The following is a 23,981-nucleotide window of genomic DNA, read 5'->3' as shown; positions in this document are numbered from 1 at the left end:
AATATTTTTATATTAACAATGAATCAAATGTCTACATGTATCTGGCAGGTTGTAACACACAATAGATATGAAATAGCCCATACATGTCTTCTAACAGCAGGCAGGCTAACCATGAATGAGTGACAAATTCACTGACTGAATAATGTTAGTGAGTTACTTTCCAAGAGGATGGATGTATATAAAAAAAAGTCCCAGAGATGTTTTGTATGTAATAAGTAAGGTTTATTTTAACATCACTAGTTAATTCTGTTTGCTGTCTGAGCAGTGTGTCAGTATCCACCAGCCTCTGGGCATCTTTCTCTTCACTTGTCTCTCTCTGACCTGATAGTATTGATCTCAAGGCTTACATCTCACAGATGTGAAGTGCCCAGTATTTTTCTGAATGCAGTCTGTCAAAACCCAAAAGCCTCAACCACAGTTTCTGACACCTGTGTTTAACTGCTCTTTTCCCATCGTCTGAAAGAAACCTCCAAACTGAAGAGAGTTCATTTTCCAAGGAGCTATTATGAAGGTTCCCTGCGGACAAATCCAAAATCTGGCCCCCGCCCTTTTTTTTGTCTCCAAAACAAGAAGGCGATACTTGTAAAATCTCAACCTTGGGGAACCCAGCTGTGCTCTGAAAAGAGGACTCTGTCAAAAAGATTGTCGATTACTATTTTTCCTGGTTTTGTAGAATGAATAGAAACACAACCTGGTGCAGAAATGTCTTGACATACTGCTTTGTATTAACCATGAATTAAAGTCTCTCCACATTTCAGTATAAAAGAGAAGGTTTTCTGGGTACTGCAGTTAGTTGTATAGATTTGACCTTGAAGTCTTTCTCTGTGTTTCAGTCTCATGATGTGTTTTTATTGCCATCTCTTCCTTTGTTTTTCCCTTCACACCCAAGACTCTAAGAATGCCCTTGGGTTTGAAGTATGCCTGTCCATCAGAGAGCACCTGGAAGCTCGCCGTTTCGTCTCTGCTCAAGGTGCTGTCTATCGGTCTGCCGGTGGCGCGCCAGCACGCCTCGTCCGGGAAGTTTGACACTATGTGGCCGGAGCTGGCCAATGCCTTTGAAGACTTTCTTTTTACCAAAAGGTACAGATTTAGACAATCTTAAAAGTTGCACAATATGGTAAGTTCAGAGTGTCAGGCTCATTGTTTGTTCCTTTTCTAGCACTCCTCCAGACAACGTGTCCATCCAGGATTTTCAGAAGAATGAAGCCGTTGATGTGGAGGTAAACACTTGTTCCGTCATGAACGCGTCATCAGTTACACTGCACATGTCTTAAAGCCTGTGGTGTTAATGCACAGGTGGAGCAGAGTTATTAAAAAGCAATTCCCGAAGCTGGATCATGATCCGGATCGCCACCAAAATCTAATGGATGGCTCATTGTGTCAGACCCCACCCCTCCAAAAGATTTCATTCAACTCCATAGCGGACTTTTGGAGTAATCCTGCTAACAGACAAACAAACCAACAAACAAACAAACCAACGCCGGTGAAAACATAATGCTAAATATGGTTGTTAGTTGTGTAAATATCTAATGCTAGCAAAAGAAAATATAAAGACTTTATAAAAATATAATCCAATCTGCTTTCATCCATCTACACGACGTTCACAACACTTCCAAACGAGAAGAGGGGATGGGGGGGTAGAGGAAAGCACGCCATGCCCACTTAGGAGACAGGAAGTGCATACCATTTCATACCATTGGCAGAGCTTGTAATGCGTCATCTTTGTTATATAGAGCATCCTTGGTCGCCCACATCAGCGTTGTCTCCTCTTAATTTTTAGGTGGTCCAGCTGATCAGCACAGAGATTTTACCGTTTGCCAATTTCATCCCCAAAGACTTTGTTGGGCAGATCATGACGATGCTCAACAGAGGTTCCATTCACTCGCAGTCTCCCTCGTTCACAGGTAAGGTGTAACGTTGGCAGATGAAATCATTTGACTTCAGCTGTGTTGTTTACTTGTATTTGTGATGGGACAGCAGGGTGGCCAAGTGCTGGAATCATACTGTAACCATTAAATCATTGTTGCAAAAGCCCTCCCTGTGGCTCATCACCAACAACAATGGCTCCTGTCAAACTCTTCATGTGATTAGGAAGAACAGTAAAGCCCCGTCCGTCCACTCACTGATGTAAATCACTCTGCTTTTCTCTTCGACAGAGGCAGAGATCGACGTGCGGATGAGGGAGGAGTTTTCGAAGGTGTGTTTTGAGACGCTGCTGCAGTTTTCCTTCAGCAACAAGGTGTCCACCCCGCAGGAGGGCTACATCTCCCGCATGGCGCTCTCTGTGCTCCTCAAGAGATCGCAGGATGTTCTCCGACGCTACGTAGAGGATGAGAGGTTGAGCGGACGCTGCCCCCTGCCCAGGTATACACACCCCATACACCTCTGATTAAAATACATGGTGCACCTGCTTTAGCCGAGAACAGCTGGTTTTTTTTAATGTTTTTCGACAGATGTGCCCATCAGGAATTCAGCTCCAACGTGTTTGTTAGTGTCATCATTTAACCACCGAGACATTTAGCAATACAAAACCAAGACCATCCCAGCTCCAGCTATGCACCCATCATTTTGTTTCTCTTTTGTAACCACTGTATTTATCCAGTTGTACACACTGGCACCACATATCAGGGTTGGGTGTAACACTTTCTCTCCCTAAGACAAGATGGCAGTTAAATGATGCCCATGGGGAAATTGCGCCATTAGCACAGAAAATGGCAAAGGGATGGCGGGGGGGTGGGGAGGGTAATTAGATAATTAAGGTTGCTTAAATTCAGACAAACAGCATTGGAAAAACTATGACAAAATAATCAAACTGTTAAATGCAAAACCATGGATCGCATTATTAAAGCACGTAAAAAAACAGCAGAACTTAAAGATAGGGTCGACGATGTTGGAAAGTTAGCATAATTGTAAAGTAGCATCGCCTCAGGAGACCCGTCTTAAGAGTTTGATTGACAGATGGTTCATCCAATCACCTGCTAAGTCATTTTTTTAAAGCGTCTGCCCATTTCCTAAACAGTTTCCAATGACGGCTTCTCAGATGGCGGGTCAGGTTAACAAATACATACTGTATATAATTAAAGATACAATCAGGAGAGAATGGTCTTTCCTGTGGCAGTAGCTCAGTTCGTGGGGACTTGGCTTGGGAACCGGAGGGATGCCGGGTGAAGTCCAGCATGGACCATGTTACGGAGAGTTGACTGGTAGCTGGAGAGGTGCTAACATCTCTCCAGCTGCATGTCTATGCGTCCTGCGTGTGTGTGTATTTTGGGCATATGTACAGTAGTTGTGTGTATGGAGTGAAAGAATAGAAAATCCCCCCCCCCATGGGCAGGTGGATTTTTCTTTTCGTAATTTAATCAAAGTACTTCAAGTGCTTAATAAAGGCTTTATCTCTCCGTACACCTACTCTTAATGGTTAAATACATACTGAGTCATCCTAAGTAATCGTATTTAATCTCTTGAGCAACATTTTGTCTGTTTTTGCTGCTTGTCAGAGCTCAACATCTTGTATTATGGATACAGTATAATAATGTGCTTCCTATCTGCTGAGAGAATATGAATCTTGGTTGCTACATGATCATGTAAAGTAAACCTCTGCAACACCTTCAGACACCTTTTTCTACAAACTGTTGATTTCTGTCCGTGTTGGCTTGTTTCTATACCTTATTCAACAACTTTCATTCAGCACCTCTTCAGAAAGCATCTAAATGAGGTGCTGACTCTCACCTTCTCTCCTTCTCTCCTCCAACTGTTACATCTACATAAATGTATTTTCTGTGCTCTTTGTAGCTAACGAAGGTCTTTGGTCTTTTTTTTTATTTTAGGCAACAAGTGACAGAGATTATCTTTGTCTTGAAAGCCATCAGCACTTTGATGGACTCGCTTAAAAAGACACAGCCAGAAAATGGTGAGTACCAAACTGTGTCAAGGTTTAAATAGATCTTGGGGGAAAGAGGTGAAAAAAAAGAAAACGTGAAAAATACAACAAATCTATCATCTATTCATTTCAGATAAATGTGTCAGAGTACAATTGGGACCATTTTTTTCAGATGAGTTTTATCTCCAATCTGGGTGGAAACTGTTTACCAGCAAGGTCAATTACAAGAAGTGATTTTTTTTAACCGCAGTAGATTGAAGTGAGGCTTTCTAAAATTACGTTTTTGAAGTGCCCTTCAAGATGTTTGCATCGCATCGTCCTTTTTATTCAGATCAAAACTCATTTCCATACGCCTGTGGGAATTGTACGAGGGAAATGATTTCTTTGATTGCCTCCTATCACAATTCATATTCTCTTCTTCCTCTCCCTCCCATCCCCGCTCCTCCCTTTTCTATTATTTTTGTTCCTCTTGTTCTGCGATTGTTTACCGTCTGCAGTGGACGGCAACACATGGGCTCAAGTGATTGCTCTGTACCCCACGCTGGTAGAGTGCGTTACATGCTCCTCGTCTGAGGTGAGCTCAGCCCTGAAGGAGGCCCTGGGGCCGTTTAAAGACTTTATGCAGCCGCCCGTCTCCAGAGTCCAGAACGGAGAGTCCTGACCAGGCTCACTCAAATTCCTGTTTTTTTTATAATGAAGAAAATCTTGAATGTGTCTTCTCGACCCACGTGCTCCACGAGCGCACGGACATGAACTCCACGTGAGCCCCATCTACGGTGACATGAAGCAAAAAACCCCAACGGTGAACAGAGGCCCGCTCGGACCACGTCGTCGACGACCCCGACCTTCATACGCATCATCGTATGCTTCTCATGTGAGCTGATCACGCGTCTGCCCCCCCCTCCATTCTCATACAGACTGACTGCACTCTTGTGTTAATTACGGAGATTTAAAAAAATAATAATAATTGCAGTGTTGCCTCTGGATTTAGTTTTGTTTTATTCTCCCAATGAGGCCGAGTCGATGTACAGTGTGTGGTGATAGTGTTGATGATGTAATTAACAAGAAAAAACGGGCTTTATTGTTCTTAAAATGAACATTTGCAACATTTTTCAACAGTGAGGATTTTATGCAAGAAAACAAATCTCACTGTAACATTCCATGTCATCTTCAGCCAGCCATCTGAGAAGAGATGTACTTGTCTGTATAAAATAAATGGGACAATTCTACGATCAGCTCTGTGCTCCCAGTGTGCTCAGTTACAACGCATGTTAAGGGGTAACTTTGGTGTTTTGCAACCTGGATTTTCTCATGTTTTTGTGTCTAACTGACTAGTAGGGACAACAGGTTCTGAAACTGGTCCAGTATTGAGGGAGAGCGCTGTAGACGACAGCTGCTCACAGGTTGCAATATGGTGCTATTGGGGAAAGCTGGCACCGTCATTGACCTCCACTAAAAGTGTTTGTTTTTGCCACGACAGGCTCTGATTGTTATTATAAGTGTCTGACATTATAGAAAGAGTCTCGCTCAAGGAGAAGTCTCGTTCTGAAATCTATGGAATAGTGGAATACGTGAGTGCCAGCCAGGCAGAGTTTGTTGTGTTGGAGTACAGAAAGTGTAGCTTAGTGTTATCTAGAAGATGTTCAATGTCATGGCTGAAAATTTAGATGATTTTGTCTTCGATGGCCGCCCGTATTTATTTGAGCCAGTGTATATACGGATATTCAGATTTCACAAACTTCTCCTTGAGCAGGACTTACAGTGGGTAGTTACACAATAACCAACAGACCGGATCAAGAGAAAGGTAAGAAAAACGTTTTATTCCTCTGCAGGGTCCTTTCCATAATGTTGTCAGACACTTATAATAACAATCTGAGCCCGTCAGTGACAAAAAGAAGCACTTTTAGTGGACGTAACGTTACATTGACGCTGCTCACTTGCTCTCGCGGCTTATTTCGTAGCTTCCGGTTGCAACGTTCTCCCTCAATACTGGACCAGTTTCAGTTTTCACAATTGTTGTCCCCATTAGTCACTAAGACACAAAAACGTGGGAAAATAGTCTCCAAGTTGAAAAATACCGAAGTTACCCTTTAAGTTCTTTACCGCAGTAGCGTTTTTGTTTTCCATGGGCCCGTCTCGTTCTGGGTCTCATTCACATGAACGGAGGAAGGGAAATAACTCTGGATTCAGCTATTAGTGCATTTTACAACTTTTAGGACCGAATGATTTAAATAAGGGCTGTTCAAGTGTTCATAATGTGAAGTTGATTTACCTGAAGAAAAAAAAGATCTGCTGAGTTACAGACGTCTCTTTCCCATTGTAAGTCTATGGGAAAAATGTATTTTTGGGCCTAATGGCGTCACGTGACGGACACGGACGTTGTAGGACCACCGTTTGGCCACTACGAAAATGTGCACCAAAGCCCGGCGCTCTTCCTGGCCGCTTGACCTTCCTAAGCAAAAAAAAAACGATTCGACCGAAGCCCCGGTCTGAAAATAACTGAACAGCTTATACAGCAGTTTCCGACAAACCGTGTGTGTGTTGTCGGTGGCGTTCTAGCTGTGAACGTAGGTGTAGCAGACAGTGTGTGTACACTTTATTTGTCGGTGAATAAATGCTACGAGGCTACAACTCCTCCTCTCAAGCGAGCTATAGACGGGAGCCAACTTCCTGTATCTGTAACGCCGGCTCAGACTCTCTTAAGGTGGACTCTTAAGGTGGACCAGCTTTTCTACTTTAAGTGACGAGTTTTTCTCAGCTTTTGTATTAATTATTAACATTTCCTTTAACCGTTTTAACCGATAACGTTAATCAGTGACGGTAAACGGTTAATTATTAACATCCTTAGTTCTAATGAATTTTACATAATTTAAACATTTCACTATAATATTATCATGTAGTACTGTGGCCCACACTTTTAACCATAAGACAGAAATATTGTCATCATATTAATGATGTAGTTATTTCATGAACATGCTGATATAATTCCTATAATACCACCACATAATAGTAATATTGTGTATTGTGTATTGTTATTATTACGATGTGGTAGGCCTGTTACAGATGTTTATTTTTATTTGTCGAAGTGAAGTTGAGGGACATTTTAAAGGGAATATTTTGAACATTAAAAGGTCACTTGTACTTTAACAGTATGGGATGTCAGCAGCTCTGTACAGTCGGTGCTGACAACAGGGAAAGCTCATGAATAGAAAACATCTCTTTATACTTATAATCGTTGTGCTTAGCGGTGGGCGATACATCGAATATAGTCGATGTATCGCGGCTTGTCCCACGCGCGGTATATAAAATGACTATATCGCGAACATCGACTACAAATTGTCATGTAATGTTTTTAAGCCACCCCGCCGGCATGAGGCTCGCTTCGGCATGTCCTTCTGGCTCGTGGCTCCACGGGGGCCGTTGAGTGAGGGCTGGTTGTTCCCTCTTTCTCCTGCTCCGTACTTAAGTACAGTACTTGAGTGGCCTCGATCCACCACTGCTGGAGCACAAAATTGTTTACAAGAGTAAAAGATCTAGTCTCTTAATTTTGCTTTCAAAGTGCACCAGATTGATGCATTTAACTTGTACAAAATGTACAAAATTTAACTTGTGATTTCCCCCTTTTTGCATGCAAGATTAAAATTGTTCCAAAAGAAACCACTAATGAATAAAAACAAGAATGTCTTAATGCAGATATATGCTTCAGGGACTACAAGAATCCTCATATTGGTGTGATTGTATGCATCAAAGGGTTAAATTGAGCATTTATGAAGTGCTTAGAGGATATTTGAAAATATCGCGATATATATTGTGTATGGCAATGTAGCCTAAAGTATTTTGCTATATTATTTTTAGGCCATATCGCCCAGCCCTAGTTGTGCTCAGTGCAGACACCACATTACAGTACGCTATGTGGGCAGCCATCTCTGCAGAGACCCTCTGCTGCCTCTCAGTGTCCCCTGGAGGTCCCCGAGCCCCAGTTTGGGATCATCCAGTAGGTCATATGAGGGGAAAGGACCGTTCTGTGGTTTGCACTGAAGAAGAGGAGGAGGGAGAGGAGGAGGAGGAGGAGGGAGCAGGTCTGCTTGGGCGGGGTTTCCCTCTTATTTCTCCCACAGACAGACGGAGGAGCGGAGCGGGAGAGGACGGACTGTCTCCGGCTGCAGCCTGCAGCCTGCATGGGAATGTCTCTGGAGCAACACACATTTTTTATTTTTTATAATCTTTTCTTTCCTCCTTTTTTTCATCTCGTCGTCGTGTTTTCTCTGCAGCAGGTACTGGCTGAGGTAGTAGTTTGTGCTGTTGGTCGGGTTGTGACACTGCCCGCTATGGAGATGACTGCGCAAGCTACTGCCTTGCTAGTGCTGGTGCCTTCACTTCAACACCCAGCCAGCTCTCAACTGCTGTTACTCGGTTAGAACAGGTAATGCACACCGCTGAATGTTGCAGCCAGCACACCGTGATGTATATATGTATCTATTTAAAGCTGTAATGTGCTGCTTTATAAACAGGCCTGTGGTTTGTTGCATTGTTGTATTTTTGCATTTCCGTTTTGTATCATCATGTTTCATCCAATAAAATAGTGCCCGACTGTGGAGGTAAAAAAAAAAAACACTTTGTATGCAGTTTTAATTTTAAAGCTCATTAACATGCAATTATTTTTTTTTGCAGGATGGATTAGAAAGCGTGCATGTGTTAGATGGGAAATCCGAGTTTATATAATTTTGCATGCACATTTTCTTTTTTTTCTTTTTTTTTTAAATGAAGTCGATATATGTGTCGTATGGATTTGCTGAGTTTTCCAGCACCTCAGGCGGAGTGGGCTGTGTAAGAAAGCATGTAGGTCAACAGTGCTGTTGCTATGAGGAGAGAGGAGTGACGTGGCTCCTGCTGCCCACAGAGGTATCCTACAATACATCTGCTCTGATCTGATCACACTGACACAAGCTGGCTTCATCATGCCTCCTCCTTTGTTGATGATAATGCTGCATACCATCACAGACAGACACTGTGTGCTCCCTGCTGCACCTGAACGCCTCATCTATGCAGGGCAGAAGCTCAGACATAAATCTGCAACACTGTCCTAGTAATAATCTGATTATTATGCTAAATCTGGATGGTGGTGTGTGTGTGTGTGTGTGTGTGTGCTTCAGTGTTTGAACTGTGCACAGACAGACACACCACATGACCTAACCATCCACCCCCCCTCTCCACACCACAGCCACCACCACCCTTCCAGCAGTGGTGTCCTCACTCTCAGAGGTCTGCATGGGAGTGCAGCAGCGCTGATGTGGGTCATGCGTTGTGGGTTAACCTTTTGAAATCCTCCCTCTGCTGCCCAACAGCATCTGGCTGCTCTGTATCACATTAGTATGGGCAGTCAGGGGTCTCGTGATGGGGGTGGGGGACCGGAATGGGTAATGAGCTTTGATTGGCTGCAGGGGCAAAGAGGCAGCATGGGTCGATGAAACCGTGTGCATGGGGGCTGCAGTCTTGAGTTCAGACCTCTGCAGCCCAGATGAGAGCACGCCGCTCACTTCAATGACTGACTGATTGAATCCTGCGTTTGACCTTCCAAGAAGACGCCCATGAAATATTTATGAGTTCACACTTGATAGTGTGTTATAGGCAGAGTTATGAATCTTGGGCCGCAGCAGCTCTGCCCACAAGCATCTGTGCTCGATATTAAACAATACCCCCAGAGATACACGTAGGTTGAAAAAGCATTGCTTTTTTGTTTTGCAGACTACCTAAACAAACCCACACATGAGACTTGTGGTTATTGTCACGCCTGTTGTTGAGTATATAGCAGATCCTACAGGTCTGCATTATTCAAATAAGAGTCTGTCTCGTGGAAGAAATACAAGTAATCCAGCCTCCGGGGTGAAGCCAAACATCATTTATCATATCCTGACTGTAAAGAGAGCCAGCCTATGGACCAGTGAGCAGCTCAGAGGCAGCCCATGTCCTCATCCATCTTGTGTCAGAGCTCTCATTTGAGCCGGGGGCCGCAGATAAATCATACTTCAGGCAGCCGAAGCCCCTAAAGCGGTTAATTCGAGCCCCCCCCGTGGAAGAATGCCCGCTCAGATGGGTATCACAGCTGCACCGCCGAAGCAGCCGCACCCTTGTCCTGACAGGACAGTCGACCCTCGTGTGTGTGTGTGTGTGTGTGTGTGCTCGCCAAATACCTTCACACATGCCGCCTCTGTAATGCAACATGTGTGGGATTAGTGCTAGTCGATTAATTGATGAGTTGATCGACAGAAATTTAATTGCTATTATCAAGCCAAATATTTCTGGCTTCCTTTGTTTTATATTATTTCAAAAAAGGGCTTCAACTATCAATTATTTTCATGATCGAGTAAACCCCAATTATTTTCTCAATTAATTGATTAATAGTTTGGTCTATAAAATATAAGAAAAGAGTGAAAATTGCCAATCACAATATCCTAAAGGTCATTAAAAATGTCTTGACCTTTTGAACGATCAACAGTCGAAAAAACTAAAATATAAGGGCTGTCAATGGATTAAAATATTTAATCAAAAACTAAAATAAATCAAACTACAATGAATGATGCCCTTCTGTATGTCTCTTGTATGCAACAAAACAATGTCATGTGAATATAAAAACATGAATACTATTGATTGCTTGTGATTTTTTAGGGCTGTCAATTGATTAAAATATTGAATCGCTATTAATCGCATGATTGTCCATAGTTAATCACGATTAATCTCAAATTAATCCAACATTTATCTGCTCAAAATGTACCTTAAAGGGAGATTTGTCAAGTATTTAATCCTTTTATTAACATGGAAGTGGACGAATATGCTGCTTTATGCAAATGTATGTATATATTTGTTATTGGAAATCAATTAACAACACATAACAATGACAGATATTGTCCAGAAACCCTCACAGGTACTGCATTTAGCATAAAACAATATGCTCCAATCATAACATGGCAAACTGCAGCCCAACAGGCAACAACAGCTGTCAGTGTGTCAGTGTGCTGACTTGACTATGACTTGCCCCACACTGCATGTGATTATATTATTATTTATTTTTAAATAGTTATATATTAATTAATATTAAATATTATTTATAAAGTGGGCATGTCTGTAAAGGGGAGACTCGTGGGTACCCATAGAACCCATTTACATTCACATATCTTGAGGTCAGAGGTCAAGGGACCCCTTTGAAAAAGGCCAAGCCAGTTTTTCCTCACCAAAATTTAGCGTAACTTTGGAGCGTTATTTAGCCTCCTTCACGACGAGTTAGTATGACATGGTTGGTACCGATGGATTCTTTAGGTTTTATAGTTTCATATGATGCCGATGTCCGCTACAACCTAAAAAATTTAACTGCGTTGAAGAAATTAGTGGCGTTAAAACAAATTTGCTATGACGCGTTATTATTAACTGTAACAGCCCTAAAAAATATGAATTATTATAATATAAGACCAAGAAAAGATGTGAATTCTCGCATTTAAACTCCTGTAACCACCAAATGTTTGGCATTATTTTTCTTGAAAAATTTCCAACGATTAATCAGTTTAGAGCTGATTTGTTTTCTTTCAAACAACTAATTATTGCAGCATTAAAGGTGCTATTGATAGCAGTCAGCCACTAGAGGTCTCATTCTCCCTCACCTGTTCCACTGCATTCACTTCACAACAAGTGGTTGCCAGGCACCATCAATCTCAGCCAGTGGCAACTTGATCGCTGACGACACAAAGATACCACATGATACCAACGTTGTTATACTATTGGCACACATGCAGTCTTCCACAGAGATAAACCTAACATCTGGACCCGTCAAAATGTTTTTAAAATGATTAATCAATCACATTTATTTATTAGGAAAAGTGATACATTTATTCAGCACTTTTCTAAAACCTGGATGTATTTTGTTTTGTTTTTTTAAATATTCATCTTCACTGTTGGTTGGGCAAAACAAGCAATGTGAAGTCGTCACCTTCGGCTCTGGGAAATTGTTATAGTTGGTTTTTCACAATTTTCTGAAATTTTTTAAACCCAATGATTAATCGATTTGAAAATAATCAAAAGAATCGGTAACAAATAGAGCTGAAATGATTAGTCGATCAACAGGAAAATATAAGGCAAATATTATGATCATTGATTCACCGTTTAAGTGTTTTTCAAGCAAAAATGCCAATTATTTGATGGTTCCAGCACCTCAAATGTGAGGATTTGCCTTTTTCTTGTTTTACTATATATTAAACTGAATATCTTAAGTTAGTCCGACAAAAAAAAAAAAAAGAGAAAATGATTGGCAGAAAAATCCACAATGAAAAGAGCTATGTGAATAAATAACATAAAGATTATAGTATCTTTACAATGTGTCCTCCTCTGAAAGGAGGCTTGGAAGTTTTGTGGCCCCGGCAGCGCCTCACCTCTCCGGTACAAGAGATGAGTATCTCGCTCCAAGCCCACTCAGCATCTCCCTCAGATCTCTCCACGGGTGGGGTGGGAGTGCTGTAACCTTGGAAAAACCAGCCGCCCACAGGAATGACTGTGTCATCATTGCCGTCATCCAATCTGGACCACACACACACACACATACACACACGTGTGGAGAGTAGGAGTGGAGTGCCAGATCAGTGCTGGCCTGACTGGAGGAGGATGCGGCGCTGGCCTGTGGGGACCAGATGGCCCTCCAGCTCCTGCAGAGGACCCAGGAGTGTGTGAGACTCCCACGACTCCCAGCACTTTATGATCATCTTGAGTGTGTGTGTAAAAGCATTCATAACAGTATGTATGTGTGTGTGTGTGTGTGTGTGTGTGTGTGTGTGTGTGTGTGATCATACCCTGATCTTCACGTGTGGTATGATAACATAAATCAAGCGAGTTATGAAAGTGTTTACAATTGCTATAGGCAATGTGGTCCATGAACCTTTCTTAACTCTCTGCTCGGTTGGCATTTACTTCCCATACTATGTGTCTTATTTACTTTTAGCTTTATTTCCAACATTAAAAAGTCCAAATTTTACTAAGAAAGTTAAATCAATAATAAGATAATTAATGAAAAACATATTAGATAAAATAAAGAGGTAAAAATAAGGTGAATATATGAATGGGAAAGACCACAGAACATTGTTTACATTTTAAAAAATTACCCACAAATATTAAAAGTACAGTGTGTAGGATTTAGTGGCATCTAGAGGCGTGGTTGCAAATTGCAAACAACTGAATACCCCTCCTCTTTCCCCTCCCTTTCCAAGCATTTAGGAGAACTACTGTGGCCTTCAGGTAACGGCAAAACACAAAAGGCTCTATCCAGAGGCAGTGTTTGGTTTGTCCGTTCTTCTACTGTAGAAACATGGTGGACTCCGTGAAGAGGACCCACTCCCTATGTAAGCTAACGAAAACACAACGATTCTTAGTTTCAGGTGATTATACATTAATGAAAACATACTTATTAATATTAGGCTACAATCCATTTCTGCCAATAAATCCTACACACTGTCCCTTTAACTTGTATTGCGCAACAGTGCCTCTTAATTGGTCTCAGGTGCAAACATTCTCACTGATTAAGCTCACTGATACAGGTCAGATGTGTGTGAGGAGAGGATTACTTGAAACTCCCCAACTTCAGCACAAAAAAAGGTAAGTTAATATTATTGATGCTTTAGTTGTCATGATGTTTCATATGCCTTAATGTGTGATTTTCAAGAGGAGTTAGAAAATGCTTTACAAGGAATAAAAGAAACAAAAGGATCTTCCATATCTGCCTTTTTCCCAAAAGACATTTTGACATGTCACAGGAAAAGTACAGGTGTAAATATTGAGTTTAATGCTGGCTGAATTCCATTTAAGATAAGATAAGATAAGATATTCCTTTGTTAGTCCCACAGTGGGGAAATTTGCAATTTAGCTGCTTCATTGTCAGGATCGTGGTATTGTGTACGTTGGCTTAAAGGAACATTTGAATATAGAATTCGGGATTCAGAGCATTAACATAGCAGCAAAACATCCACTGTCTATGTAAAGATATAGAGGAGTTATGTCTACCTGAGCAGAGAATGAAGTCACTCTCCCTCTGTGTGTGTTGTAATCCGAGTTTCTCTGCGTTTTGTTGACATCGCCATGCACTAAAAGGCATGCACGGCTCTACACTGCTGTCATACGCCGGTTACAGCTGATAATGCCGTCCCGACCGTCATCACAGAAGCGTAGCGCCCCCCCCTCCGGTACCCCCCCCCCCAGGTTGACACTCAGTCAGCACTGTTGCCGCTGTTTGCACCGTTAGCCGGTTCAGCCGTCGTCATGTTGAGAGCCGAGTGGAGACAATAAAAAATGCTCTCAATCTCGCATTTAGCACCTTTTAAAAGTATCTGATAACCTGCCAAACTCTGACTATAGTACTAGTCATGAGTCACATTGAGGCATTTCCACCCTCCAAAGAATACAATTTTGGAAAGAAATGAGAAATCTCAGAGGTGTATCTCTGAATAATTCTGAAAGAAAATGTTGGCTGTACTAGCAATGGCACCCAGAAATAAATCCACGATACTGGCTTTCAAAGGAAAAAAACACTCTCTATAGAGTACTGTACAAAAGAGCACAGAAAACCGAGTGCCAAAAAACCCATCAGGTTTCCTCACAGCTCATAGACTATGGAATGAGTCATTTTTCATATGATACCTCCATCATGTCATGAACTGTGAAAGCTTTCTCCTGTGATTTGATTTACATCTTTTGGTCTCAGGTATTCGGTATCACTAAAGTAATGCACAGTTTCACATAAAAAATGAGGAAGCTATTCCTCATTGTTCCACTCCCGCTTTCACTTATGAGACAGTGAGGGGAAACACCAGTTGAAATGGGGGCGCACATCTCGTGCACTTTTTTTGTCAAGTTATCAAGTCGTCTTTCATCACTTTGGCGTGCGTGTGTGTGTGTGTGTGCTTCAGTGTCAAATTACGCCCCTCGCAGCAGCCTCCACCATGAAATCTTCCGTCGGGCTACTCTGTGAACTGATACCCTTCATCATATTGCGTTGGGACTCACTTGACACAGTTTGTCAGAGTGGTGATGGTCTAATTCTATACACTTACTGAAGTCTGAGGGAGTCTGCCCCCATTCAAGCCTGGAGTTCCTACAGAAGTTCTTTTAAGACTTATCATTCCCTTTTGGATTTGACAGACATATATCTGAATATACAGCATTTAAATACATCTAAGTAGCAGCAACACACTGCAGGCAGGCCATGACTGGTTTGGTTTGAGGAATTTTAAGATTAAAAATGGTACCCATGAAAGCTTTAAAGTACTATAAAGTCTGTTTGCTTACACAGCTGCTGTTTGTCCAGGACACTGAATGTTAAAGGCCCCATATTACGCTTATTTTCAGGATCATACTTGTATTGTGTGTTTCTAATAGAACATGTTTACATGCTGCAATGTTAAAAAAAAACTTTATTTTCCTCACACTGTCTGCCTGAATATGCCTGTATTTACCCTCTGTCTTAAACGCTCCGTTTTAGCGCATTTTGAAGGAATGTCAACAGAATTGCGTTGCTAGGCAACAGTTTGGATCCATGTGTACTTCCTGTCAGCTGATGACATTCACCTACACTGCAACCGGGAATAAACTGGGACACATTTAGAATGTTTACGTTTAAATCTGTGTAAAGGGTCTAAATATTGTATATTTGTGACATCACAAATGGTCAAAAATCCTGACAGCTTGTTTCAAATGCAGAGTTTCTGAATACGGGCTGTGTGTATTTCACTGTGGATTGAGCGTTTCAATACTTTCACGGTATTTATATAGGACTTAAGCCTGCTTTATAATAACAAAATGTGAAAATCTATATATTTCTTTTAATATGGGTCCTTTAAGTTAAGTCTTTCTGCTACTTCCCCCCTCTCTAAGTGCATCCCGGAGCCCGGATCGATCAACACCGTCTACTATACAGTGAATACACTTAACTTTTTTTTTTAATCAATAACACAGCAGAGTAATGTGGAAAAAATGTTAACTTTTTTTTTAATAGAGCAGAAAAAGTGAGCATTTAAACCATTTTTTTTTTTTACACTGTTCCTTAGTTTCCAAAACAAGTACAAATTACGTATTTTTGTTTCAGTAAGATGTACATCACTTACAGTTAAAGAAAGGAGAGAAGCACTGAAAACATTATTTACATTTTTTACATTTAAATTAAGTTACTCTGTTCCATGTTTCACCAGCTTCAGCCACTCGTACAGAAGTTAACAGTTAAGATGCAAATATTTGCGCACAATTAATAGAAGCTGAAAACTACAACTAAACTAAACAAACTAAAATGTGGAAAACCAGTTAATCTGGGAACAATATTGATTGTAGAGACACATAAAGGTAAGTGTTGTCTATTTAATTTTGTCTGTAGTGATAGTCTTATTTATACTTCCTTCTAAAGGGGACACATCATGCTCGTTTTCAGGTTCATACTTGTATTATTAGAACATGTTTACACGCTTTAATTTTCAAAAAACACATTATGTTTCTCATCCTGTCTGTCTGAATATACCTGTATTCACCCTCTGTCTGAAACGCTCCGTTTTAGCGCCTGTCTCTTTAAGAATCCTCCTGAAAAAGCCTAGTCTGCACTGATTGGCTCGTGAGAAAAAATATGGTGCACCTTTACAAAGGTAGTTCTCAAGCCGTGGGCGATATATTCTAATATGCCTGGTTGGTAGGCACGCCAGATACCAATGTGCACAAGCACTGAAAAAGTTTTTCATGATATGTCCCCTTTAAGTGACACATTAGGGGACAATATATCCAACTGTTACTGAAAAAGTTAAACATGAGTGCATGACAAAGGGTTTTTCTTTTTTTTAGCATAATATGTATATATAAAAAATATATATTTCGTACAACACTACCAATCACACAGTTCCCTGTGAGGCTTTTTTTGAAAATGTGTTGGTCCAGGTACAGGAGCAAATCATGACAACGTGACTGAATAATGGCACAGGAAGCGGCCGATGATGCATCTGATGTAGCGTGCAAACAGCCGCCAAAGAGGGCGATGATGACAACGATGTGTTAATACGCGTAATACAATAAAAGGAAGAAAATTATGAGGTAGATGGCTGATGGTGAATGAGTGCAACAGAAAGACTTCTTTGTTTTTCCTTCTTAAATCTGAATTAAAGGGTAACTTCAACCTATTTTCACATGTTTTTTGTGTCTAACAGGAACAACAATTTCTGAAATTGGCCCAGTATTGAGGGAGAACGCTGTAGATGCCAGCTGCTCCCGGGCTGCAATATGGTGCCATTGGGGCAAGCTGGCACCGTCATTGACGTCCACTAAAAGTGCTTGTTTTTGCCATAACAGGCTCTGATTGTTATTATAAGTGTCTGAAATTATGTAAAGAGTCTCCCTCAAGGAGAAGTCTCGTTCTGAAATCTGCCGAGGCGACGTGTTGCCGGTGGTCAACGGTGGAATAGTGGAATACATCCACGAGAGCCAGCCCAGTAGTGTTTGTTGTGTTGGAGTACAGAAAGCGTAGAGTAGTGTTATCTAAATGTCAAGGCTGAATATTTAGATGATTTTGACAATGTGGATGATGAATTCGATGGCTGCTCGTATTTATCTGAGCCAGAGATTACGGATATTCAGATTTCACAACGAGACTTCTCCTTGAGCGAAAATACCAAAGTTACCCTTTAACGTAAAAGCTAGGCTAGATTTAATACTATGATGAGACCAAGGTGACGTACAGTAGCTCCTTCGGTTAGTGTATTCTTCATAAATGTGTTTCTTCATTTTCAAAGGAATAATAGTGAGTACAGTTTTGCAATGCAAGGTGTGCAAATGAATAAAAATAGCAACTGCAGCATCCGGAGAACCAGCTGACATCCTGTCCAGAGAAGGACTAACAGACTAACTGAACGTGGCTAATGTAAAAGCTCTACACGGAACAGAGGAGGTATGATTCATATTATGCAGGACATCAGTCTTCAGGTTAGTTTTTGTTTGTGTTTTTTTTACACTGTACAGGTGTTTAAACCAAAAACACTTATCAAACGTCTTACACCTTTGGGAGTATTTACATTTTTCACATTTATAAATATTGTGCATTAGTTAGTAACTGCGATCCTGAGATGCATATCGACGTCTCCTCCATGAGAGTCTACGCTCTCGACCTCAGGCATCGACACGCAACAAGGTTCATGATGGCTTCCTCGAGATTGGAGAAAAAAAAAATCAGTAGTTCTACTCTTCAACGGCTCTTTTCATGTTTCTTTTTCTATAAAAAAAAAAGGACCAGACAAAAAGAGATTGAGGATGATCAAAGGGGGAAAACAGCCAGGACAAAAACACTCCATTTTTGACCAGAGACATCTTGGATCCCTCATCAGAGGAGGACACTACAGAGCACTTTAAAAAGAGCACGAGGGATGAGGGGAAGTCGAGGCAGGGTTACGTTTCGGCGGTGGTTGTAGGTTCAGCTAGTTCTGCTTGTTGCCGTACATGAGGGGAATGATGTAGACAGATATGTCGTCTCCGGACCCTAATCTGTCGTTGGATATCCTCCAGCCTCGATCCTTCAGCACGCCGCGCGCCCTCATTACGAGGTCTTGAGCCGCCATTGTGTACCTGACATAACAAAAAGTGATAAATGATTAAGGCGTAGTCAAAGCATGGTGACATACAATAAGATAAATGGTCAAATCTGATGATAATTATGCACAGTATTCGACTATCTGCCTGCAGACACAAAAATACTGTGGTGAACTTTGGAAACTAAGCTCGCAGGAGAAGAGGAGTCGGAGCTTCTCGTTAACAGCCTTACAAGCTTTTCCTCGACATCAGAGAAATGACTTATCTAAATGTTTGGAAATTTGCATAATTACAACATGATAACAGCGCTCATCCTCTACAAATAAGCCCGGGGGTGAGAGGAAGTTCAGCCTGCCGGCTGGCGGCTGCAGCTGTGTGATGATGAGCGAACGTGCCTGTGCTGGTCATCGGGGTCGCAGTTTGCCAGGAAACAGGTGACCGCTTCGGCTACTTCCTGGTTAGAGAGCACGTCCCACAGACCGTCGGTTCCCAGCACCAGAACGTCGTCGGCTCCGTGCTCGCACTGCGTCAAGGGGTAAACTTTGACCTGGAGGTGACGGAGGGGGGAAAAAAGAAGGCGAGGGTTGAGAGATGCACGGTTTCTAGGATTCATTTGAACCTGTTGAGTGAATTTCCTATGAAGATGTCACATAGAGGCTGTTGCTATATTTACACAATGTTGGCAGAGTGAGAAAAAACAGAAAAACAGCCCTTATTCTGATTTAGGAGTCTTCACACATTATTTAAAAGGTGCTAACCTTGTAGCCACACCAGATAAATAGCCTAGCTACTTGTGTTGGGTTAGTAGCAGCTCTTTACCACAAACGGTGTATAGCACTTATAAAATGAGCTGACTTGATAATACTAGTTTTAATATTCTGTCACCAGTTTGTTGACATGTCGGCAATTTCCTAACCCATCAGCTATTGGTCTGGTGACGGATAAGCCTCTGGGGGGCAAGGGGCTCTAGTTCTGAGGTTTCGGTGAAGCCGGGCCAAGACTTGCGCTGCTCATTGTTTACAGTCCTATTAGCAACTTGAGAACGCTTCCGGTACCAAAATCTTGTCCCGTTGTCTACTGTTTATAGAGATTAATGCTAACATGGATGAACAGGATTCATCATCTGGGGAACATGAATGCTCGAATAGTTGTTATACTTCAGAAGAAGTGGACAGACCAACATAACCAGAGTCCAACAGCAATATCCATCAGTGTTCCTGTTATTCTGGATAATCCACAGACCTCACTGACACTGTGTTTTATTGAGGATTACTAGAAACTGTCCACAGCAAGATGTGTGGATTATTCAGAGTAATGGGGATGCCGTTTCTAGAAGGACATGTTACTGTTGTGAGCACCACAAATAATACCTAAAATCGTAGGCTAACACATCTTCCTCTGTATATTTTCTTAGAAGTTTTATTGATGGCCTCAAGCTTTCAGAGATTCCCAAAGAGAGACGTTACTGTGGCAACTCTTGTGTGGCACAAATCTCTCAAAAAGCAGACTCTGAAATAGCAAAGCAGAATAATGCCCATTGGCCTTGGCCTTGGAAAGAAAAAAAAACCTGCCTTATTTTGGTTGCTTCAAGTAATTTCTTTTTGCTACCGTGGGGGATTACCGTGGACCCATTCACAGCTGACACACCGACTCACTGCAGAGGCTACTGCTGAAAGAGCACAGCGCAACCACAGAGAGCGGCTGTAAAGGAATCGGAAGGACCTCCGCGTGGATCATGAGCCTCCATGTTGTGGTGAACCTTGTGATTTAAGTCAAGAGAAGGACTGAGGCAGTTCCTAGAATCGATTGCAAAAGCAGTAAATCATCTGTAGAGGAGGGGTGATGTCCAGAGCATTTGATCTCTGACCGCTGAATGCCCATATTCGATCTCGTGAGGATCTGATGACTCCGAGTGAAGGTCAGACTTTTCTTTATAACCTGAGAGCAATCAGTAACTCGAACTTGACGTGCTTGCAGCATTTAACATCCAGCGGGACCTCTAATGCTCAGGTTTGACATGTCTTACATTTACTAATAATGTGTTTACACACAATAAGTGACTACAAAAAAAGAAAGAAATCAGAAAAGAAATGGGACATCAAAAAGGGAGGCTGAACTATGACTGAACTCAAAAGGGCAATGAATTAAAGATCAAGAGAATTCACGGGCGTCGTGACTGCTGCAATCATGTGCGGTCGACTCTGGGAAGGAAAGGAGTCATTTGAGAGCAGCGACTGGAGGGGAATGTTAATGTGCACGTTGACCACGTAGTTCACAGTGTGGACTGTTAATGGCCACAAGCATTCTACATCGTTATACCTCTCTCGCTAGCGTTTTTTTATCAGGAGGACGACGTAATGAGGTGAAATAAAAGGAAAGATGTTAGCACATTGCTATTGATGATGGGAATCGCATTTCTATTATTCAGTTTTTTCCTATCCTCAAATGTGTGTTTTTTTTAGCAACAACTGAGTTTGGCAGCAGAAATACTTGTAAGAAATATTATAGCACTTATAAATGTGAGGGGCCTCCAGATCATCCTCACTTTGAAACTTCACTTTTTTGGCCATTCAACAATCAAACAGGAACAAACACAGAAAGGGAGAGGCATATATTTCTTCACCAAATGCATCACAAGACATGCACATGTGTTGTGCTCTTCGTTTTATTTGTTTATCAACCTTTTTTGTAAGATGGAAGATAGATACTGTTCAATTCAACTAGCGAGATGTAGGAAATCACTAATTGAAGTGACAGTCTGAGAATTCATTTATTTTTTACTTACCTGCTCTTGTCAAACTTTTAGTATTAACTCTTAATTATGTATAAAGGATAATGTGAATGAGTAATTGTCTGACGCTTTGTCTGTACACATAATGGAAGTATAATAAAAACTGGATACTGGACCCCAAGATGGCGTTTATTCAGTCCAATGACAATCGCTAGTCTCAAAGAGTATAGAAGCAAAAAACTCCGGCTGCCGCTGCCACCATTTTGGACTGAAAACGCCTATTATATTTATAATATTTTATTGTTCAACACAGGCCGTTTCCGTAGAATATGACGATAGAATAGAAATATTTTTGTTCTAACTTTGTACGGTAGTCGCTTTCAGTCCAAAATGGCGGAAGCTCTGCTGCTGGGCGCTGATGTTGCAATGGAAAAAAAAGAATAGAAAGACTTTCACAAACTTTTTGGGCCACAGGGGAGTTTTTTGCTGCAATACCGCGAGTAGCCACTGGGTGAAATTGTAAGCAACACTGAGCGTTTGCGCCATATCCGGGTCTTATTATACATCCATGGTACACGCTGTGAAGGAGGACATGATAAAGGACAACATTCAAAATGGATCCTACCTCCGGGCAGCAGGACAGGAAGGGCTTTATGTAGATGTTAGAGTCGTGCACTTTCAGATTGTGGTCCCCGAGACCTCTGGTGACTCCGATGGTCGCCAACACACGAGCCTGCAAAAGATCAGGGGGCATGTATAAGACGCTATCTCTAGTTGAGTCAAACAAAGCAACAACCAACTCTTGAAGGGGATCTTTTGAGTTTATTAGAGAACATGTTTAGCGGATATGATCGTAGACTTGCCGAAGTGATTTCTGAGATGTGTTCTGAGGCGACGAGAAGTCAGACGATCAGACGAGCCAACAAGGTTCAGCCAAATTATTATTAAACCTTTTTATTTGGATGTAAATCTGCAGCTGCCATGCACAGGTGTTCCAACTGGTCATAACCGTTCACCTTCATTTTCTCTTCCCAGTAGTAGGTTTGCTGCACGTGACATAGGAAGGGGAGCCAAATCTGAGTGTCTTGTTGTTGAATCATATTTTCTGATCTAGGCAGCCCACAAAAAACTGACTGGGTCGTCTTATTTCACAGTTTGTGGGTTGGTAGGAACTCCAGATACCCAAGCAAACACTGAAAAAGTGAGTTTTTCATGATATGTCCCCTTTAAAACCTGTCTGCTCATCTGACTGCTTGTGTTTCTCGCCCTTTCTGACTTATTTTTAGTGACTGTGCCTATTACCTATAGGAATAATGGCCAACACTAGTAAAAGAAGACCCGAGTCTTCTGTTAGTCTAGAGAAGTAGAGTCGTGGAAATCTGTCTGACATGTTGAGCAGGACGTGATAAGTAGTTGAAGAACATTTTGTCAGCTGTGCAGATGTTCCTGAGCACATCTTTTGACCACAAACTGTTCTAATAACCTGCTGGTGTTTCCATCAGCCGGGTTTTGGAAGTCATTGGGATGAAGTCATTAAAATACAATATGGCTGCAGTGAGCCTTCTGTAAGCCTCTTGCATTCATCCCTGATAATTGTAAAGAATAACCTGAATGACACATCCCTAGCGATGTTACACTGACAGATACAGGCTGCTCCCAGAGGGAATCTTTATCCGGATGGATGAGCAGCATTTAGGCAAATAAACTCAGACTCATCGTCAGCATCTTCCAGTTTCGTGAGTGCCTAACGATTGTTCCCCGGGAACCCAGACGCCATCAAACTCATTTGTAAGCCGTGCGAACACTCCTTTGGATTCCTCCCGTCTGCACAGGTCGCCGCCACCAACCTCTAAAAATGTCTGTTGGCACAGGACCGGGGGAACTGGGCTAATTGAATCTACTGTACAGCTTATGCGACAAGGCGGCACATGAGGCCGAGGAGAGGAGAGGAGCACGAGGGCGAGTCAGGCCTGGTGTAGGAACGAGGCCTGGATCAGTATGCAGCACAGAGAGAGAAGGGAGAGCGTTTCAAAGTGGCAGCAAAGCTCCTCCGGCGGAGAAAGGGGAAACATCCTGGGATTAATTGTTGAGCGTTGGGGCCCAGCAGGCTGCGCGCCGGGCTTTGAAGTGCTCTGGCGTTCCTCTCCCTCGCACAAAGCCGCCTCGCTCTATCTCGCCATCCATCTCCGCGCCTCACTTCAAAGGGAGAGGACGCGACGTGGGCACGGCCAACTGTGCGAGGGGGTAAACCCGAACGTGGTTGCAGGCAGAGAGCATGGTGAGGTGACATCTGCCTCTGCCATCAGTCAAGCATGAATCTACTGTCTGCCTTTATTAACTTCCTGAGACCTGAGCTTTTGTTTGGTCTGCATTTTTGGATTTCTCCATAGCTATTTGGGATAAGTAAGACCCGATAAGTATAAAAACTAAGCATCATATTTGAACAGGAAGTCGTTTTTGAGACAAATGATGTCTTCATATGGGGACAATGAGTTTATTTGACTGTATATCACAACAAAGTCACCAGTGTGTAACAAAGCATTACTGTTCACTGTCACTGTCAAACCGGCTCATTTCAATGCTTGAATATGACAAAATTGCAAACAATGCAACACCTCTAAAGACCTTGTGATTTGTTTGTTTTGTTAACTCTGTATGAATTTTCCTTGCTCCATAATTTAAACAAAAAAATGTCCTTTTCGTCTGTAGAAACAGTCTGTCACACATATTGGCCTGCATGTGTGAAATGAGTAATTAAGTATGATAATTAAGTCCTCAAAAAATTAGTAA

The 23,981-nt window shown here is 41.9% G+C and overlaps 2 protein-coding genes and 1 long non-coding RNA gene across 5 annotated transcripts in view; 2 read left to right on the top strand and 1 right to left on the bottom strand.

Moving 5' to 3' along the window:
• The window catches only part of mon2 (MON2 homolog, regulator of endosome-to-Golgi trafficking), a 58,397-nt gene extending 53,282 nt beyond the window's left edge, over positions 1 to 5,115 (top strand). For both annotated transcript variants that reach the window (XM_074633988.1, XM_074633987.1), the window contains 6 exons: positions 890 to 1,080; positions 1,160 to 1,220; positions 1,781 to 1,904; positions 2,157 to 2,364; positions 3,828 to 3,910; positions 4,378 to 5,115. In XM_074633988.1, the coding sequence (XP_074490089.1) occupies positions 890 to 1,080; positions 1,160 to 1,220; positions 1,781 to 1,904; positions 2,157 to 2,364; positions 3,828 to 3,910; positions 4,378 to 4,541 (831 nt within the window). In that variant the 3' untranslated portion in view covers positions 4,542 to 5,115. The remainder of the gene's footprint in view (positions 1 to 889; positions 1,081 to 1,159; positions 1,221 to 1,780; positions 1,905 to 2,156; positions 2,365 to 3,827; positions 3,911 to 4,377) is intronic.
• Positions 5,116 to 11,014: 5,899 nt separating this feature from the next.
• Positions 11,015 to 16,962, top strand: LOC141766816 (uncharacterized). Of its 2 annotated transcripts, none has more exons than XR_012593691.1 (4): positions 11,015 to 13,257; positions 13,453 to 13,510; positions 15,782 to 15,823; positions 16,823 to 16,962. It is a non-coding gene; the product is annotated as an uncharacterized LOC141766816 (long non-coding RNA). The 2 variants fall into 2 exon arrangements; XR_012593692.1 differs by having other exon boundaries at positions 13,453 to 13,514; positions 15,794 to 15,823.
• Positions 15,868 to 23,981, bottom strand: part of ppm1h (protein phosphatase, Mg2+/Mn2+ dependent, 1H) — a 44,550-nt gene continuing 36,436 nt past the window's right edge. Inside the window, exons 8-10 of the mRNA XM_074633985.1 lie at positions 21,817 to 21,924; positions 18,856 to 19,007; positions 15,868 to 18,496 (exon numbers count right to left, since the gene is read on the bottom strand). Coding sequence (XP_074490086.1) covers positions 18,349 to 18,496; positions 18,856 to 19,007; positions 21,817 to 21,924 — 408 coding nt within the window. The 3' untranslated portion in view covers positions 15,868 to 18,348. The remainder of the gene's footprint in view (positions 18,497 to 18,855; positions 19,008 to 21,816; positions 21,925 to 23,981) is intronic.

This window comes from Sebastes fasciatus, chromosome 4 (assembly GCF_043250625.1).
Source record: "Sebastes fasciatus isolate fSebFas1 chromosome 4, fSebFas1.pri, whole genome shotgun sequence".
In the NCBI taxonomy this organism is placed as follows: domain Eukaryota; kingdom Metazoa; phylum Chordata; class Actinopteri; order Perciformes; family Sebastidae; genus Sebastes; species Sebastes fasciatus.
The sequence above is the reverse complement of the archived record's forward strand: the minus strand, read 5'-3'. Positions and strand labels throughout refer to the sequence as shown.